The sequence below is a fragment of the Electrophorus electricus genome, chromosome 7 (genome assembly GCF_041902795.1).
Source record: "Electrophorus electricus isolate QZ-2024a chromosome 7, ASM4190279v1, whole genome shotgun sequence".
Taxonomy (NCBI): domain Eukaryota; kingdom Metazoa; phylum Chordata; class Actinopteri; order Gymnotiformes; family Gymnotidae; genus Electrophorus; species Electrophorus electricus.
This window is the reverse complement of record NC_137503.1, coordinates 27,167,676-27,187,510: the sequence shown is the minus strand read 5'-3', so window position 1 is coordinate 27,187,510 and position 19,835 is coordinate 27,167,676. Positions and strand designations below refer to the sequence as shown.

Below are 19,835 nucleotides of genomic sequence, written 5' to 3'. Positions count from 1 at the left end.
CCCAATTGCACTTGAATATCATAAACACACAAAAGTAACCAATATTCTGTGTAAATAAAATTTGTATTAAGAAAGAACTCATTCAAATATCAAAAATATTACGACGTGCACATTCTTAATACTTCAGTCAGTATTGTAGTATAACAATTGCAGTGCTGTTGACTGAAGGAGTTCAATATCTAAAGGTTTTCACAGAATTTAACACCAGAGGAAAGGTGAAAAACAAGAATCTTAAATGTATAAAGCAGTGTTTGTCACCCGACCATTTTTAAGTACCAAGTTAAATCACCATTAGGATATATTAACAAAGAAAACATGCATACAAATGAAACGATATAAAATCCAACATAAAACACATTTATACTGGGCATCAGTTTCTTTTAAACTACAGTGGAAGATGCGGCCTTATGCTAATTTATTGCAATGTAACTAAGTCCAAAGATCTGGGTTTTTATGCACGTTTGTGCTTATTGTACTATAGGTGATTGAATGTGGCAGAATACAGAGTAAACAAAAAGTATCCACAAAACAGCACAAGAGAAAGCACTTTGGATATACCCAAAGGTACAATGAATACAGGATGTCAGTAAAAAAAATTACATTAACATTTCACACAAATATAGTTACTGAATTACTGGTATTTTCGAATTATGTCAGAAGGCCAATTATCTGCCCACTGTACACACAGTGCAAGCCGAGCACGTACAGGCCACTTCTTAAATATAAACTACTATCAGTTATTTAAGAAAAAAACTAATGTCAGTAAATTGTGTAAGATAATCTTTGGCATAAAAGAGCACCAGAAAAGAAAACTTGGAATTGATTAATAAAAAGAAAAAAAAGATACTGGTAAGTTTTATGTTGCTGGTGAATATGAGAAAGAACCCCAAACATCTGTGTAACACCATTACAAGTATGGAACTATTGTTACACCTCTTGCTATACAACGTTCTCTCCTGAAAGGTAGAGCTCTGCATGCTCCAGCTACAGGCTAATATAAGATAAATGCTCCAGCTAACACCTGCACCACACGCGTCAATGTAGGGGAAACGCTGAACTCGCCAAGACTGGGAGATCATAACACTGCCCTAACGAACCAGCAGTCAGTTAGTATTCATTATGTTCTGTAAAGTTCAATTGTAACAGTATCTATAGTTATCCAAAGAGGTCCAAAGTTGCAGCAGTTATGTATATGCAGGAACAAAAGTACAGATGAACCATACCCAGCCCACTGTACATGCTTCTCCAGATGTTCTTCATACCTCTCTAGCTAAAAAGCTTTGTAAATAGCTTCAACAGCCTTTAACAATAAAGCTGCTCACATATATGTAGATCTCCTATGAACTGTGTGCATAGTGCATATCCCAAAATGCAGCTCAGCAACCACGATACAGTCATCTTGGCAATAAACACTCTTAACGCCATATGGAATTTCAGAGTCCACAATGCCTGCTGCCTTCAGTTTGGCTGTTTCTGAATACTATAGATTAAAAGAGCATTATGTAACCATCATCCCACACATTACTTATGCAAGCAGCGCTTATTCTGTTTCACTTCTAACACTCATACTGTCACTCTCACTCACTCCACTGTGATGCTCAGCTCTCAACTCTTCAGCAAAGCAACACACTTTTTTCTTTTTTTTTTTAGCACTCAGTCTCCTTGCTTTTCCTGGGCCTGTGTCTGTTCATTCTGAAAGGCAGGGCTTGCTCCCGACTCTCCGTCAGGTCTTCGAAGGAGCGGGGGATGGAGCTGGGCATGGGAAACTCCTCCACCGGGGCCTGATCACCCAGGTGGGAGTCGTAGCTTGGGTCTTCCTGGATTGTGGCCATGCGCTGGTGTTCCATGCTGGGCAGTGGGCCCGAGATGGTCATTGCCGGGCTGGCGGGGGGCAGAAGCACAGGGGGGGTGCTGGTCTGCAGGGGGCCTGCGTTATGGAACCGTGGCACTACAGAGAGAGCCGCTGGGGGAGGCTTGAAGATGCGCACGGAGGCTGACTCCAGGGTGCTCAGCAACTCTGCATTCTGACAACACATACGCATGATAATGACATCTGTTGCCCAGTACAGCATCAATGATACTGTCATACTGACTATTACTTACACTGGGGTAAAAGAGTGATCTAGTGTTGAATTCATACTGCTGGTCAAGCTTCCTGTCCTAGAGTAGAAGCAAATAAAATGTAAATATTGTAAACAGCAATAATTATGGACACATTTGTTGAGAAAAGTGCTAATCACACAGAAGGACAATTGACGTGTGTTTGAGACGTACCACACAGTGGACAAGTATACTGAGGGGGATCCAGAAGAGCAGGGAGAAAACCAGCACCGAGACCACAATGTTATCAGCCAGGAACTTCCCTGAGGGAAGAGAAGAGTCCTCTCACACCTTTGCTGTCCCCGGTGCACGATATGCGCTTTGTCTCAGGCGTGTGGCTAGTTGTGGTCCATCAATGACTCACCGAAAGTGTTGATGTTCAACTTGTCCATGAAATCCCACAACCTCTCGATCATATCCTGCACCTGTTTCATGCACTTACCCTGCAAGAGCAACATCAACGGGCAAAGATCGCACCTTCAAAAGCATCAGCATAAGTGCAGCGCAACGATGGGCAATTTTCTTTCTGCAAATCTTCTCATCTGATCTACCGTCAGCTCTACATCAAGCGCACCATGTTAGACTCGGCTCTCTGCAGGTGCTGCAGTGCAGAGCAGAAAGAAAGTGTTTTTCCTCGAGTGAAGTGAGTGCATCCGCGCTGGGTCACTCACTGCGCCATCGCAGAAGCCTACGGTGCAGGGTTTGCCTTTGCGCAGGTACAGGAAGCTGCCCTGCTTGTCGCGGTACGGCATGCACACACCACTCGCGCTGCGACAGCACACCTGGCACGAGCTGTCCGTCACTGTGCCATGGATGGGGGGGGGGGGGGGGTCAAGAGCATGTTAACCTATGTTAGCCCAATGTGCTAACCCACATGACAAATGATTTGATAGATAATGTGACAAACACAACTAACCCAAATGTTTCACTTTTTTAAACAGTGAAATGTTCCTTACTGATAAATATATGATTTACAAGGTGTAATTTGGCCCAAATCTGCTTTGCAATGAGTTGGCTCAGTGCTAAATGCATCAAGGGTAATGCTCACCATTGCAGGCACACGACTGCAGTTTCTGAGAAGCCTCACAGAAGGGCACACACTCTCCGTTCAGACACTGACCACTGTCCACACACGTGGTGTGATCTGGGAGGTTCCCTGGAGGAGGACACTCACTGCTGTTACCTGGTGGAGAGAAAAGGTGAGAATGTTTACACCACCATCGCAGGTGCCGCTTTATTTGTACACACTCATTATGCAATTTTCCAACAGGGGGTTGGCTATTTATGATCTGGGATTATCATTGCACTGTACAATTTAGTCATTTCTCTGATTAAACACACCTGTTTATAAAAGTCTTTATAATTTGCTCAGTTTATGTGCAGGGATATCGCAGGACCAGAATTAGGAAATAGCACATTAACATTATCTGAGTCCTGTAGAGCTCAGTGTCACCTGTGCAGTAGGACACGCCCTTGCAGGTGGCATTAATGGCCTCCTGGCACTGCTTGCCCTGCTTCTCGTACATGCAGTTCTTACAGCACGCACTGTTCCTGTCACTGCAGTAGGAGACAGAGACAAGTGCACAATGTCAGCATGCAACAAAAATGCTGAATACTGTTTTAATTACATCAAACAGTTATAATAATGAAGGCTTTATCATAAACACAGGAATGACATAGCTTTTCCTCTGCTGTTCAGCGGGCGTGCTATAGCTTGGCCACACGAGGGCGCTCTACCTGCACTTCTTGTCCAGCCGCAGCTTACAGGTGGCGGTGCAGCAGGGGTCTGTGCTGAGGTGGAGCAGCCCTGGGTCACACTCCTCACCCTCCTCCACCCGTGAGTTCCCACACACCTTACTGTTTCTCTCCTTAAAACAGGATGCACTTTTGTGCCTCAGCCGTTTGGCTATAGAGATCTTGCTGCAGTTGGAAAACAGCTGGGAAGAAGCACAAGGACATGACACAGGTGTCAGCCTAACTGCCAAATGAGGCATGAAGCTGTCTTTAAAAGACAAGCGTAACAGCGCTACAGTGGTTGAACGGTACATTAGGAAGATGTGAACCTTGTTGTTGGAGCGGTCCCCGCTCACAGCAATGGGGTACATGACGTATTTGCCCCCCTGTTCCTCACTGGGGGCACAGTAAGGAACTTCGTCTGGGTCATGGACAGCCCCAAAGTTGTGTCCAAGCTCATGAGTGGTCACCAGATCGGCTTCCTGTTTATGGTCAGAAATGGGGCTCAGTTGGTTTTATTTTGGGGTTTTTTGTTTGTTTGTTTTTTTATCTCCATTTTGTCTGTGTCTGGGCTGTATGCACATAAACACCTGATGCATTACTTCACCTTAGTCAGAATAGTTTTCCCATAATTCTTGGTGCTGGTTAAACCTGTGTTCAGGAACATGGCACGGTGGTCACTCGACTGTAGGCCCTCTTTAAAAAAGCAAACAGAAGCAAAACAATGGGAACATTTACTGTGTCAACAGATCGACAAGGTATCTGCGCATTTAGATTTTAGCATCACTGATTAGTAAAGCTTTCTAAGAGCAAACTACGGTTGCCTTCATTTTACAAGGGAGCGGGAACACCACGTGACTGTGGTGAGGAAACAGTGTATTCACCCTTGGAACAGAGGCCTCCAGGAACTCCGTCTTTTGCTGGGGCCACGTAGGCGAGGCCCAGCGTGCCCTCATCAAAGTCCTGATAGGTGAACAGGTGAGCCAGGCACACCCTGGAGGCATTGTCTGCAATGTCAATGCTGAATTGCTGCAGGAAAGAGAGACACAATAGAGTAACAATATATTATCGATTCACCATTTCAAGGGCTGAACCAAAGAATCTAATTTAAAAAACAATAGCAAACGCACTGCTTAGTTAGGACTGATACACACAGTGATAATGTGGAACTACTGTAGCCATTCAGAGTGGCATGATGAAAAATTCTGACCTCCAGCAACTTTTTCACATCCCACACATCTCTGTTCTTCACTGGACTCCCCTTCATGTTGAAGTGGGCCTTTCCTGACTCCACTGGGGTGGGGTTTCTGTTAATTATAATCTGGCAAAACAAAAAGTAGCAGGTTAGCTCCTGTATAAAGAAGATATAACCAATGATACCCACAGCACAACCACAAATAAAGTTCTCCAGAGGAACTTTTCTTTAGAGAAGACCACATCAGCACACACCTGCTGGATCTGAACACCATAGCCCTTGAACTCCTCATCCCAAGATGTGTTTCTGTAGATGTCATCCACGCGGTCGATCAATTCTATCTGCAGGGTGAAACATGGCATCACTGAACATGTTACATCTAAAAAACAGCCTACAGGGAAATTCTCTGTTCCAAGATCTTAAGGTGTGGATTATGGGATCCATACAAAGCCTATTCAAAGTTTTTTTTATTGTAATACTAGCCCCTTACTAACTATTAAATGCTGTTCCTAAACCAAGCGAGTGGCCTGTCCTCTCACCAGGTAGTTGATGGTAGTGCTCTCCTCCCTGCGGCCCATGTGTCTGAAGAAGCGATAATCTGCCACCAACAGCAGTGGGCAGGTGTTTTTACTGTGGTCCACTGCCTGCCTCCTCTCCCTCAAGTGCTCTGTGAAAAGGCACAAGACACTGAGAGTGTGAGTTTGTGTGTGAGAGAGAGAGAGACAGAGAGCGAGAGAGAGAGTAGTGATAATTTGAATCCTTTGGAGTGGTATGATCACTCTAATGTGATCGGTTCTAGCTGGTCTAGCTGTGAAATTTGATCAAATGGGTGTGAATGTCAGAAAACGCTAACATCAATTTTCATGATGCTAACATTGAACCTCTATAATTGCACTCAAATTCTAAAATGTGCTCAAATAACTGCAATGTACTATTTAATAAAACTTGAATAATTTAATCAAACATCCTCCTGAAAGGGTTCATTTGGAAAATGTTTTGTCTACTCCACTGACAGAATACCACAATTTTAGTTAACACTATGTATACATTGTTATCCAACAACAGGCAACCTAAATCATAGAGAACAGCTACATTTTGCAATAGCAGATGACATTTTTTGCTCTGACCTGCACCAAAACGTGGTGGACCTGTCACACTTAATGTCACTTCAGGTGAAAAAATGGCCCTTTCTAGACTTACCATTATCTCTTATACCATTGTCAGCGACCCCGGGAACTGGCAACATTTGCAAAGAAAAGGCACTTACTGCAGTTTATCCTTCAAAGTGACTAGCTTTGTGGAAGAAACTGTAATACAGGATGTGCAGGCACAAGCCACAAGGACAAGAGGTCCTTAAATTCTTCTGACAACTCAGGACAGTTATGAAAATAGCACCAGCAAAAGACACTTCTTTTTGAAATCACAATGCATGATTTTCCTGCCACTGGGCTGGTGGAAATATTAAACACATTTAAAAGATCATAGATCATTAAGATCATCCAGTTTCCCAAACTGCAGAGCTCTGGCACCCTAGAGCGCCCCTCCAGCTGTCCGGGGCATGATGAAAGCCCATGGGCTCTTCAGTGCTGGAGAACAGTAAACAGTGGCTCTCTTCTCAACCCTCACCCCCAGTCCCACAGACATGGCATCAGTTCCCTGTGCCATGACAGCCAGCCCTAATTAGGCCTCCGTGAATAATGAGGCCTCACGATGGAAACGGAGGCTAAGGAGCACACACACAGTGTCTGAGCAAAGAGCTGCAGAATATGTATGAGTCCCAGACCACAAAGCAGGCCAGCCAAATCCATATAGACAATGTGCTGTTTTAAAGAGTAAAATAGATACCTATACCCCCGCCCCCCCCCAAAAAAAAACAATCAAACAAACAAGCAAAACAATCATGAAGACAGTGCTACAAATATGATCACAAAAACATTGTGTTCCACGCAAGTAGTCTCACACCAGCACACTTCATAACCTCTATATCCCTCACCCTCCTCTTCTTCCTCCAGTGCTGAGGCTCTTCTCACATTCTCAGGCAGGAGCTGGGTAGCCGGTGTCGTGATGTAGCCACACACTTTAGGGGCAGCCAGTCGGCTCATGTTCCGGATATCCTCCGAGCGATACACCAGCAAGCGTCCATCCGGGGCACCTTCCGTGAACCTCCACAGAGGCTATACACAACACATATACAACAAGACACAGAGTACACCCAAAGGCTCACACACTATAACAGACGTTCACTACATTCTGATGCTCTGCCAAAACGTGATCACTGTTAGAAGGAAGCCAAGTGTACATGTGGGCTGGCTCCTGGCCAGGTTGAACTGGACAGAGAAGAAGCAGGAAGCAAGGGCAACTGTTCAGGAGTTGCATATCACTAACCTCAATGTTGTACTCTGCTTCATCAGTCAGGATGTGGGCAGTGAAGTCACTGTCATCAATGTGAGCCTGCACGCGTGAGCTTTCCTCCCCTACAAGTGTACAGAGGCATGATGGCACAGGGCACTGGAAGATCTTAGGTCTAGGATACACCACTCATGATGTAACGCATATTACCCATAAAGAAATCCATTTAAAACAAATTTTAAAGCATTGGTCAAAATGTAATCATAAGGTTTTTCTGCAGAAGCAATAATTTGCAGTAACTTGTATAAACACTACTTATAATAACTAACCTATTAATTAATTACAAGCAATATAGTGAAAATTTGTTAATTCTTTTTAGTAATTAAAGGTACATATACATTACAAACCATATATATGAAATCAACAAATTATATATGAAATCAGCAAATATAAACAGTGTACACAGTATCTATTATTCATCCTATGACCTTTACACACAATACAAATAATTAAGAAATGTTTCTAAAGATATGCCCTTATTGGCAGTGTTCTGTTCTTATGCTGAACTAAACACAAAACAAGTATGTTATGCCAGCACTTATCAATGCTGGTGAATCACTGATTAATTTATAACTCAGATTTATGACTGGCACGAGCACAAGACTACCAATGACGTGGCCTGTGAAGAAGTTCTGTCTCTGGACCTCATAAGCTTCCTGCGTGCGGCCTACTCCCATCACCACAGCGCTGAAGTCGTCTGTGAACAGCTCGGTATTGGTAGCCAGGTAGAGCCGGAAGTGCCTGGCAGAACAGCCCAGACTAGAGCTAGAGGCATCACTCATGCATTCTTCATGCATCTTACTGCATTACAAGCAATGAAACTTCACCATGACACTCAGCTATAAAGACCAATTTAATTTTGGTTCATTGGTGACTACAGTCAGTTATGCATGGTCCATCCCTAGCTACTGTTGTAACCTGGATTTATGAGCTCTTACTAGTTATGTGCACCTGAGAACTCTTACACACAGACACCCAGATGCTAGAGACCAAAGTGGACAGACCTCTGTAAGGCAGTGAAGCTTATTAGTCTCTCCGCATGAGTGTGTGACTGCACATCTCGCTTACGAACAGAGTGTTGCTGCAGGCTGGACAAGCTCAGCACATCGAAGTCTGAAAGCACTGAACCAAGGTGACCTGGAAGAACATAACATGAGACCTAAAACACCTTAGAATTGAGCTGGTGTCTACTTCATTGCAGAAGTATTCTCTTGAAAAAGAAAAAAAAAATCACACCCAAAACACTATGATTCTGCAACTCATATTTCTTAGACCATTCATATTTATATCAAATTACAGATATGCTTAAAAAGTTGATATTCACATCCAAAAGGTATGCCATTTTAACCTTCAGCCCTGGAAAAAAAAACAAAAAAAACAAACGTACTCTTGACTGAACTTAGAAAACAGACCAATGATACGAGTTTTTATTTTAGTGAAAATCATGTTCACAAAGAATACAACTAGTTGTCTTTGGAACCGACATCACATGATGAAGGCTCTCAAGTTGCACTGTCCCAAACTCACCATATTCGGCGTTTAAGGCATCCTTGGGAGCACTCTTTGAGCATTCCGTCAAAAGTAACGATACTAAAATTAGAACGACGCGTTTCATTTCGCAGAAGACAAAGTCATAGCAACGTAACCTACTTTACACGACAAGCAGCAACATATTATCCGATGGACTGCGAATGTGGCTGTGTTCAACATCTGGACATGGAGTCGACTCTCGGTGTCAACGGGACAAAAGTAGAACGTAACACGTTAATATTTACAATGAAAGAAACACATTTACTTTTGGACTACATTTGTTTTTATCGCAATCATAACCACACACCATTACGCAGGCGAAGCAATGAAAAGGTTTCCAAACAGAAAAAATCTCAAACGCGAGCGAAACACCCGGAAGTACTACTGTGGATATGAAAAAAAGAAGCCAGACACTAGTCGGTTACTGTACACGCTACAGGTTTCACTGGTTCATGCATTTACCCAGAAACATGCAGCTCCATTTAAAACGGGCCTAACCATGTATGCAATTGTGCACAAATATTGAACCGATTCGCACGTCGCTCATTTGAACTTTATTAACATTAAGCTCGGGTTACGTAAGAGGATATATTCGGCCCGCGAGGTGTTTGGTCATGGTCGTTAAGGTTATGCTATTTTTATTTCTTGCCTCCATCACTCCGATATTTTGCTTGTGACCAGTGGAGATGTTTGGTTTATATAATAAACCAATTAATTGGATTACTTCAACATTCTCCAGATACCCCCAAAGAAACGTTACATTTCCCAGTCTTAACAGTATTATCGTTAAGTATTGACAGACAGACCTTCGACATGTAAGAAGCTTAACGTTTGCTAGTCAGTTGGTACTTTCACTGAAGAGCATTCCGATACTGGTTCCACATTATCAACTTTAGTAAAAGGCAGAGATTTAATATATGGTTTATAAAATGATAATTTTAATTCAGGTTACATAGCCGTTACATAGGGAATTTTAACATTCTCACAAGGCTCTTGGGAACTACAATCAATGATTAGCAAAAACACAATAGTGGTGCAAATATCTATCAACATCACTGGACAAATCAAAGATTCTCAACATGTGAACAACCCTGCAATGAAAGTAATTAACCCAACAATAGAGCACATGTATGCAATATTGGTTTCCATACCAGTGTACATCAAAAAACAGGCATGCTTTTTAATAGTCCATTATGAGCGATCATAAAGTGGCACCTTTTGACTTGAGACATGCTTTAAAATAACACAAAGTGAACTTCTTCACCAGGATGGAGTGTTTTTTTTTTGTTGTTTGTTTGTTTGTTTTTTGGTGCTTATGAGAAGCCCTGCTTGAAAGAGCCTACATACATACGTGTGTGTGTGTGTGTTTAAAACAGCCACCTTTAATCTCATCAGTACTAGTAGGGGAGTGTTCAAGCCAACATTAAGACGGTCCACAAGAGATTAAATCTTCAGCAAACACGTTGCCAATAATACAGAGAAACACAGCATGGCTGAAGAAAGCTTGCCCTGCTTGAGCCAGCCTTTGCTTCCCATTGCAACTCTAATTCACCAGTTTCGCAGAGGACATACACTAGTTGTTCTCTCACAATTAACGGACAATTGACGTTAGGTGAGGCTAATACTTTTCTACAGCAGACACTGCACAGAAATGCCAAAGGACAAAAACCACAAAACCAAAGAATGGAGGAGTTACTTCAACTTAACTTTTTTTCCATTCATCATAACCACAAGCCAGGTGGAGAAACAAGACGATTGGAATTTCCTTACATATAGCTCATTGGTAATGATAATGGGTTTGTTTACATGGCTAGAATAATTATGAGTGAAACAAAAAGGAATGAAAATGTGTAAAAAGTTTTTTTTTAATCCTTTTCTTTTATCAGTGGAGATAAGAGGCAGGATCTTAGTTCTCTCCTCCTTCTCCTCCATCACCCTCATCTGCTGCATTGTCAGAGGTCCATAACTGAAAGAGAAAGGCACTCTTAAATGCTGAATGTGAATTTCATTCTTGACTTTCAGAATCAAGCATTATTCACATATGTAACATCTCTGCACCTGAACCTGACCTTCAGCTGTATGGGTGTGGGACTTACTGTGAGGTTGTCTCTAAGCAGCTGCATGATGAGTGTGCTGTCTTTGTAGGAGTCTTCATTCAGTGTATCAAGTTCTGCAATAGCCTCATCAAAGGCCTGCAAAACAAGCCAGAATGTGTTAGCACAGCTAGCACTTCAGGCTAGCTAGACATAGCATTGCTGTATAGTTCATTCACAAAACCTTTCCTTTTTTGTGAATTCAACAGTCTACATGGAATGGTCACATTATTAGACACACCCATCTAGCAGCATAGCATACTTTCTTTTGGCCTTCAGAACTAAAATACTTCGTAGTGGCATAGGTTCTACAAGGAAATGAAATTGTTCTGCAGGAATTTTGGCCCATGTGGACAGTATAGCGTCTTGCAATTGCCACAAATTAGTTGGAGGTAATGATGTGCTCTGAACAACCTGTTCGAGCTCGTCCCAGAGATGCTCTATAGGATTAAGACCTGGGGATTATGAAGTCCAGGGAAGCAAGGAAAACGCTGTCATATTCCTGGAACCTTCTGCCAAAGAGTAAACAGCTGCCATGAAGGGATGAACTTAGCCAACCACAATGCTTAGGTAAGTCCATCCACAGGTATCAGAGGACCCAGGGTGTGCCAAGAAAACATTCCCCACAACATTATGTTACATCCACCAGCCTGAACTGTTGACACCTAACAGGAAGGGCTCATCAACTCATGTTGCTTGCACCAAATTCTGATACTCCCATAAGCATGGTGCAAAAGAAATCTGGATTCTCTGACCAGACAATGTTTTTCAACTGCTGAGTGATCCAATTTTTGTGCTTTTTGCCACCAGGAGTCTTGCCTATTTGTTTCCTTTAGACAACAATGGCACTCAAACTGGTCATCTGCTGTTATAGGCCATCCATGACAAAAAACATCGAGCGAGTTCGGATATGTTAGTTGGAACATCAGCTTTGTATTCAGCTGCATCTTGCTTGACTGTGCACCGCCTGTTTGTCAGTAGATTCTCAACATCCTTCTCTGACCCCTTTCATTGATGAGTTGTTTATGTTCACAGGATCTCCTTTCCCTGGATGTTATTCCTCGATCACACAATTCTCTGTATACTTGTGACACTGTTGCACAAGAAAACTCCACAGGGTTGGCAGTTTTACAGGCCCTGGCTAGTTAACATTGATGACCATTCCTCGTTTGATGTTGTGCGGATCTCTTGATTTTCCCTATTCTAATATGATTTCAAAATGAACCTGATCCAAAGCTCACCTGATTTCATGCTGCACTCCAGGGTCAATGTATCTAATTTCCATATAGGGAGGCTCCAATCGTAAAAGAGCAGATGTGCCTAATAAAGTTGCCATTCAGTGTATATTACAATAATTTAACGCTTAGTGCACACAGTTTATTACTTTTAACATATGTGGCACATGTGCCATATTTAACTTGTGAGCCACAATGGCATGATATGACAAGAAATGATGTGATCTCTAAATTTCACAGGCAGAGGTTGGCATTGGCCAACTTTTTGGCCAAAATAACACTACATCTCCAGGAGTTAAGAGTGCCCGGCTTTCTATCCCCTCCACTGTGAACTGCACACTTTGCCTTGCACATTCATTTATGCTCCTCTTTAACCAGGCTATATATTTTGGGCTGATAAGCTAGTCACCTAAAATCCACAGCTGCCCAATTTGTGGTGGCCAGGCTAATAAAAATTAATAGTCATAACTTAGTGTAATATAATGTAAGGCAAGGTGACCTAAATACCTCTGCATTAAATTAGTTGGAGCCATTCACTAATGTCACTTGAAAATGCATGTGTTGAATCTAGCCTAACTGAAAAATAGCTAAGCATAGAGGCTGGGCATTTCATTAGGCAACCTAGCCACCACAAAATGGGCTGTTGCAGCATTTTAGACTATTGGCTTATCAACCAAAAGTATACAGCTTGGTTAAAGAGGAGCATAAAGGAATGTGCAAGTATCTTTTCCAAATCCTACCCTGGTCTCTGTTCTTTCACCCCTTGCCTCATCAATTTTTATACCTTTGTACACTTGTGTAAAACCTCTGTACACAGCCAAAGCAAACCTTCACATATTACAGCCCACTTTTCCAGACATGGTTTTTACCCTCCTGTAACAGCAAATGGTAATTCACTAGTGAAGCATCTGTGCTAAGGCTTAAACCATTTCTGGGAAACCAGCCTTAAGCATAGATACCAAGCTCCCTACACCAGTCTGCTGCCTAGCTGAAGAGAGCATCACCCACCTGCTTGGCCAATGCACAGGCCTGCTCAGGAGAGTTGAGGATCTCATAGTAGAAGACGGAGAAATTGAGAGCCAGACCCAGACGGATAGGGTGTGTGGGCTGCATCTCCTTCTTGCTAATGTCAAAGGCATCCTGGTAGGCACTCTGGGAGTTGGATATTGTGTCTAAATGGGGGACAAGGGAAAATAAATATTACACACAAAATGATAATACAAATGAAATAGTTGACATCACACTGTAACACTTTCATTTCTTACAAAAGATGCTACTGAAAGACAGGCTCAACATGGAGGACATTATTATTATTTTCTTTTTAGAAAACAGGCAACATTACAGCCTGTGTATAGTTTTAGAACTCAGGATTTATTGGCCAGTTGAGTTTATTGATGGTATCAGTGATAAGGTATAGCTGAGAACAAATAAAACAATAAAACCACACTGTATTATGCTGCACTAGAAATAGGTTAAATGTCACCATCTCATTACTCTCATTGCCCAGTAACAAAGAGCAGCAGTGAGGAATGCAGGTCCTCTTTGACAGTTTGATATGAGGCAGGAGGCACAAGCTAGTGGGCTGTGGAGAGCGAATGGAGGAGAAGCCAGCCTGGCTAAGAGGCTCCCCAGTTGGGCAAGGGGCTGAGTAGACTGACTCACTGACACCAAAGGAAGCCCTAAGGCACTGCAAGGCTCCTTGACAACATTTGGAATACAAATGTATTAATCTTTAGTTAAGCCTACAAGCTTAACCCCCCACCCAGCAAGTAAATGGATATTGGGTCCAGTCTCTCCACACAAACACTTGATTAGCCTTTACCATGGTGAAGCACATGATGAAAAGGTTATCAGCATCAGGTTTGCTTTGATCAGTTCATATTTCTGATGTTTGTCAGAACTAGTGAAATTTGTGTTCAACAAATGACAGCAATTCTGAAGTTCATTTCAGAAGCAAATTCACATCCATCACACTGTCCACTGTAATAAAAGAAAATGATTAAGTTTTTATAATAATTATTGCACCCCTTTCCAGATGCTTCCCTATAATGACTTTCGTTAACACAGTAGTGGACTCTAGAACTGAATAACCACAGTGCTAGGATATCCATTTCAACAAATTAAAATGGACAGATAATGGTTTATGAGAGTGGGAAGACAAAAAAAAACCAAAACAAAACAAAAACAGGCAGTAGTGTCTTTTGCCTTGGCTGCCTTGTGGGAGTGGTCAAAGCAGTACTTGTTCCAACGGACTTCTGCACTACACCTCTGTGCTGTACTCGGTATTGTGTTGCAACCAGACGGAGATTCTGTTGTGTACATACTATTGTCAGCATATACAATCTTTCTGATAATTTTATTTATTTATGGTTGTAACGACATTTCTATGTAACAAAAAGCCCCTGACTAATGCTATATCCATTAAAATGCAGTTTATTTTAGTCTTTATTTTAGCAAGTTCTACAGATCTTCCACTGTAGGTAGAGTGGCTAAAGAGTTTTTAATTATGGTACAAATAAGTTTTGTAGCCTATGCTAACAAAAAAGAGCAATAACAGGGCGTGGATGTTTGCCAAGAGTGGTGGTGGAGGTTCAAAAAAAGCTTACTAAACTCCTTTACTACAAAGGCAAACTGATTGTCTACTCATGGAATTTTTAGAGTTTTACAAGCCAACCATGAGAGGGATTTTGCAAATGCAACAAAAACTACAGTGGTACCAGTCAATGACCCCAGCTGGTTCTAACATCCAAGTACATTTTAATCCAATTCTTATCCATACATTTTCTTAATCAAGCTGATAAGTGTAGACCACAGACCTTCTCTCACCTTTGCTTTCCTGACATTGATCCACTTAGACTTGCAAAAACAAAACCCTTAAGAATGCTAAATGGTTTTTCCTTAGATCACACTAGGTTAAACAATGAATCCACATGTTAAACATGTGTGTGTATATATATATATATATATATATATATATATATATATATATATATATATATATATATATTAAAAAAGAGCAATATATTCACATATATATATATAAAAAAATGCACTTACCCTTCCTATCATCTCCGGAGGCCACCTCTGCAAGATATCTGTAGTAGTCACCCTTCATCTTTAAATAGAAGACTTTGCTCTCAGCATTTGAGGAGTTTTCAATCAAATATTTGCCCAGGAGCCCCTGAAGACAAAGGGATAGCAAAATTGTATCATACCAATTCAGAGTCTTCTGAAATTCTTTAAAAAAAGGTAAGTAATGCTTACACACATCATAAATAATATTTTTCACTGGTATCTTTTATTGTGGTTTCAGACATTTTCTTGTACCATCCAAAAACAATATAAACCAAGCATGCAGCTTTGCTAACCAAATAGGTTAAATAGAAATACAGAGGTTCTCTCTCTTGACCGCAACACCATGATCTGGGACTTGGTGCATAAGGGCAAACCAAGCAAATCAAATAGACAAACATGCATGCACGCATTGGTGTAGCACAATCTGCAGACATCCTGTGTGAAAACCCAGCCCTTTCCTCAAGCATTTGAGGACAGCAGTGCTAACCTAAAATGCTCTTTTGCCCAGGAGAAATCCAGGCTGTTGAGTAAGAAAGGTGGATGGGAGGATGGGAGGATTGCCCTCAGGTCAAATGAGAGCAGGCTCTCAGTGCCACTCAGATCAGTACTCTAATGCATAATCATCAGCTTCACCTCAGAGGTGAAAAAACAGCTGACATGAGCACTGATGCGACTGGACTCTGAAACACTATGATCCATATCTTTCTAACAAACAAGTTTCAAGTCTTTAGCAGTTTAAACCAAGTGTGAGACTGACCACATTTAAATGTGTCTGCTTTTTTGTTTACGCTTTTTAAGACTATATGCACTGCAGGGTTACTAGCTAGTGGAGAAGAGAACCTTGCCACTCATCATTTGGATGTAGGGATAATGAAAAGAGCATCTCCAGGAGAAAGCTGCTGTTCAAAAAGTGCAGTGAAAAAAACCCACATAGCAGCATAGCCTAAACCAAGAAATCCATGTCACTGCTTCCTCTAAAAGGGACCCGGCAGTCTATAAACAGCTTCGCTACATCACCATAAGAGAGAAAAACAGACATCTTTGATGCTCCTCAGTGTTTTGACCTAGCCAATCACTGTGCAACATGATTTTGAATGTCAATCCAGAAAAGTAGGTTGAGCTCCTTTTTACAAGGTCATTTGAACCATGTGGATGGATGAATCACATCACGCTACAGTTTAAAATACATATAATAACTGCTGTAACTGTTTGAGTAACTGTTTGGCTAATTCAGGCTAAGCGTACATTTATAAATCAGTGAGAAATGGTGCATTCCAAAGACAAGTGATGTAACTTTTCATCATCACCAATCAGTAAGGTTGGGAAGTGAACTTAACCAAAAGCAGTCATGCTCATTCCTAGCTTTACAATCTTCTTAAACTAGTCCTCTGTATATCAGTTGTTTGATAAATCAATCCTTTTGCAACACACAACAATGTGCAGTTTCAGCACAGTTTAAAGGGGACCCTGATATGAACTGTATCACCCTGCAAGATTAGTGCCCCATGAAGCTTAGCACAAACCTCACCGCTAATACACAAGTTGAAGTCGATGGCCTATTTATAATAAGACAGCATGCACGCACTTCCTCAGCTCAGTACAGCTGGGTAGGTTAAGAGTAGAGCAGCACCACATCCACCTCCTGAATGACAGGGACCCATTAGAGCCATCTTCCATCAATCAGCGCAAAAAACATCAGCCTAGCCTCCCTTGGCCTGGCACGGTAAACACATACATGTGGGACGTCTGTGTGTAGGAGAAGGTTAGCCAACACTAGGGGGCTGAAGCAGGTAATCCAAGAGAACTTCTGCTTTGTCCACACACCTCATCTTTAGCTGGTGCTAGAAAAAGTACTCTGCTATTCAACATACAGACTGCATAAACTGTAAACCAAAGCAACTTTGCTATTCAGCCAATTAGTCACAACATTTAAAAAATGACAATTATAAATCCCACTGTAAGACTTAAAAAAAAAAAAAAAAAAGCACTTGACACCTTCATAACGGACAGACTCATCCAACAGCTCCAATGGCAAGTAGCTCACCTTAAATCATATTCAGGAAATTCCTTAATTTGACACACCATAAAGGGAGTTGGTTATGATCATATTCAGTGGTCTTCCACTGAGGAAGAAATACAGTAATTTCTAGCAAATTCAAGGGATGAAAGAGAATCCAAGTCACTGGATGTGGGAGGAGAATGATGCAGTAGTACTGCCTGCTACACATATTGATTGCAAGTAGTTGAAAGGGCAGGTCATTCGCCTCTGCACCATTACATGAATCAATCACTGCATTGCTCCAGAGAAGAATCAGCTACACACTGCAATGTCATTCCTATAATGAAGCATATAATCCACCATAGATATTTTGTACCATAAACCTACATTTATTTTGAGCATTAAGTTAATGTGAAAATACCCTAAGGTTCATGGTCTGTCATGTAGAACTCACATTTTTGAGTTTGATATCACTAAGTAGGTTTCTTGTCTAACATTTATTAACCACATAAATGTTTTACATTCACATATAGCCGTTTAGATTTTATGACAGGAAACCTTACTCAATTTAGCATCGACAAACTGCAGCCTGTATCTCAGCAATGACTTACCAGCACGTCGTTGCAAATGTCACGTAATTCGGACTCCACTTTCTCCCTGTATTCCTTCACCATCTGAAGCTTCTTTTCAGGGCTGTCCGTTTTCTGTTCAATACTCGAGATAACTCTCCATGCTGACCTCCGGGCCCCGACCACGTTTTTGTACGCGACGGACAGCAGGTTCCTCTCTTCATTCGTCAACTCGGCGCCCTGTTCCGTCACCGCCTTCATGGACATCGCCATATCGTCGTAGCGCTCAGCCTGCTCCGCCAACTTGGCCTTCTGAATGAGCTCCGTTTTATCCATGGTCTGGTCGTAAAATACAATCTATTCCTCTTTCTGTTTTGAGTGGTGTGTCCAGTCGAAGGAGCGAGAGTGAAGAATGAGAAGAACGGATGAGGCAAGCAGTTGAAGTGTCCTAAGCGCACCTGCAGAATGGGAAGATATTGACCAACGAGTTAAGCTGTTAACAAAATACGTTATCATCACATCTATTCTGCATCACCAACTACAGAACAGGAACGGCTGATTAAATCAAGCGACAATACTAGCTAATCTAACGATATGTTAATTAGGCTAAAGATCTGCAGCGGGGAGATAACGTAAACCCCACCTACAAACACCTATATGTACCGTTACATGAATGTCTATGTAGAAAAGTGCCGTTAGCTAGCTAGTGCTAGATGATTAGGTGGATAAGATAAAGCAGGTGTGTCAGAAAATGAAATCCATTTATTCTTAACGTAACGTTCACAAATGCCCTTTGCTTCATGCAATCAACGCAAAAAGAGAAATGCGCATTTTCAACTGTGACAATCCAGTTTCTTCACCTGACGTGGTGAACGACTGGTGATTAAAGCCGTACAAGTTCAACTGCTGTTGCTTCTAGCTAACGTTACTATGAACCATTACAACCACCAGAAATACACCAAATGCCACTACTCTACTACCACTTCAAATTACTGTTGAAATAACACGAGTTACGAGTGGATGTCATTTTTAAAAGGCGTACGCCTAAAGGACCGTGCTACCACCGCATCCATCCTTGGCTACAGCTGCTGATTTTTTTTTTTTCTTAGACAGACGCTAGTTAGCTAGCACAGCTAACGTAGCTGTTAGCGCCTGACCGAATCTTTCTCGTAGGTCCGTTTTTCTTCACACAATACCAAACTGCAACACTTCGCACGAATAACTACCTCAAGGTGCGTTTCTCTGACTATCTAGAGACAAAGACGGACAGAAAAAAAACAAGACAAACTGCCAACCTTGCACAGCGTCCCAGTAAGCCACCCCACCAAACCAGTACCCTCTTCGGCTAGTTTGGAGGGAGAAAAGATTCCGATTGCCGTCAACCGAACATGAAAAAGTGGGTGTGGCGAGTGGCTGGGCCAACCAATAACAATGTATCTCGAGGTCCAGTTTTCCGTTAGACGCCAGAGAATTTGACCAATATCCGCCTAGCGCGGGGAATAAAGGTGGGTTTTAACTGAAGTCACGGGTTTTACACCAATGAGATTAAGGAAAAATACGTCACTATCGTGACGGTTACAGCCCCCTCCATATTGTATACTCGGCGGGCGTGGCTGGACTCAAGAGATGGTAGGCTAACCTAGAAAATTAGTAGCTAATACCTGTATCTTCTTCCCCTGATCTAAGTCATCCGTAGGTGATGAACATTTAATCGTTATGTATGCCAGCAAACGCTGTAAGATGCGTGAATAGACTTACAAGAATTAATCTTATTCGCTAAAAGGCTCAAAGTGGGCCCTCACTTGTTTATATCATCGTTTTGTTGTATGTGTTGTAGCTATAGGTCAGGGTGCAGATTTTTGTAGCAATGAGTTGAGTAGTCACTGTGATTAAATA

At 41.9% G+C, this 19,835-nt stretch overlaps 2 protein-coding genes across 5 annotated transcripts; both read right to left on the bottom strand.

Annotated features, from left to right (window-relative positions):
* Positions 1-44: 44 nt before the first annotated feature.
* Positions 45-9,442, bottom strand: adam17b (ADAM metallopeptidase domain 17b). Of its 4 annotated transcripts, none has more exons than XM_081717919.1 (19): positions 8,966-9,442; positions 8,507-8,575; positions 8,046-8,179; positions 7,415-7,503; positions 7,023-7,203; positions 5,569-5,696; positions 5,284-5,370; positions 5,045-5,155; positions 4,719-4,863; positions 4,442-4,530; positions 4,164-4,316; positions 3,838-4,037; positions 3,554-3,657; positions 3,149-3,283; positions 2,772-2,902; positions 2,465-2,543; positions 2,275-2,363; positions 2,104-2,160; positions 45-2,024 (listed from the first exon to the last, which is right to left on the bottom strand). In XM_081717919.1, exons 1-19 carry the CDS (start codon positions 9,007-9,009, stop codon positions 1,647-1,649), a joined length of 2,403 nt encoding a protein of 800 aa, XP_081574045.1. In that variant the 5' UTR covers positions 9,010-9,442; the 3' UTR covers positions 45-1,646. The 4 variants fall into 4 exon arrangements, with proteins under 4 accessions (XP_081574045.1, XP_026854745.3, XP_081574046.1 ...); XM_026998944.3 differs by having other exon boundaries at positions 8,443-8,575; positions 8,966-9,441; XM_081717920.1 differs by lacking the exon at positions 8,046-8,179 and having other exon boundaries at positions 8,966-9,441.
* A 442-nt stretch (positions 9,443-9,884) lies between these two features.
* Positions 9,885-19,391, bottom strand: ywhaqa (tyrosine 3-monooxygenase/tryptophan 5-monooxygenase activation protein, theta polypeptide a). Its single transcript, XM_026998973.3, has 6 exons — positions 19,235-19,391; positions 17,982-18,397; positions 15,354-15,477; positions 13,305-13,468; positions 11,065-11,160; positions 9,885-10,934 (listed from the first exon to the last, which is right to left on the bottom strand). The coding sequence occupies exons 2-6, from the start codon at positions 18,273-18,275 to the stop codon at positions 10,875-10,877; spliced, it is 738 nt and encodes a 245-aa protein (XP_026854774.1). The 5' UTR covers positions 18,276-18,397; positions 19,235-19,391; the 3' UTR covers positions 9,885-10,874.
* Positions 19,392-19,835: the final 444 nt, after the last annotated feature.

Bases quoted from the DNA above. Each gene is read 5' to 3' on its own strand.
- ywhaqa (XM_026998973.3), bottom strand. From the start codon at position 18,275: ATGGATAAAACGGAGCTCATTCAGAAGGCCAAGTTGGCGGAGCAGGCT. The intron at 13,469-15,353 runs GTAAGTGCATTT...TCCCCCATTTAG, and splicing joins CTCCGGAGATGATAGGAAGG to ACACAATATCCAACTCCCAG. The intron at 10,935-11,064 runs GTAAGTCCCACA...TTTCTCTTTCAG, and splicing joins TGCTTAGAGACAACCTCACA to TTATGGACCTCTGACAATGC.
- adam17b (XM_026998944.3), bottom strand. From the start codon at position 9,053: ATGAAACGCGTCGTTCTAATTTTAGTATCGTTACTTTTGACGGAATGC. The intron at 2,544-2,771 runs GTGAGTGACCCA...TTGCTCTTGCAG, and splicing joins TAGGCTTCTGCGATGGCGCA to GGTAAGTGCATGAAACAGGT. The intron at 2,364-2,464 runs GTGAGTCATTGA...CTCTTCCCTCAG, and splicing joins GTTGAACATCAACACTTTCG to GGAAGTTCCTGGCTGATAAC.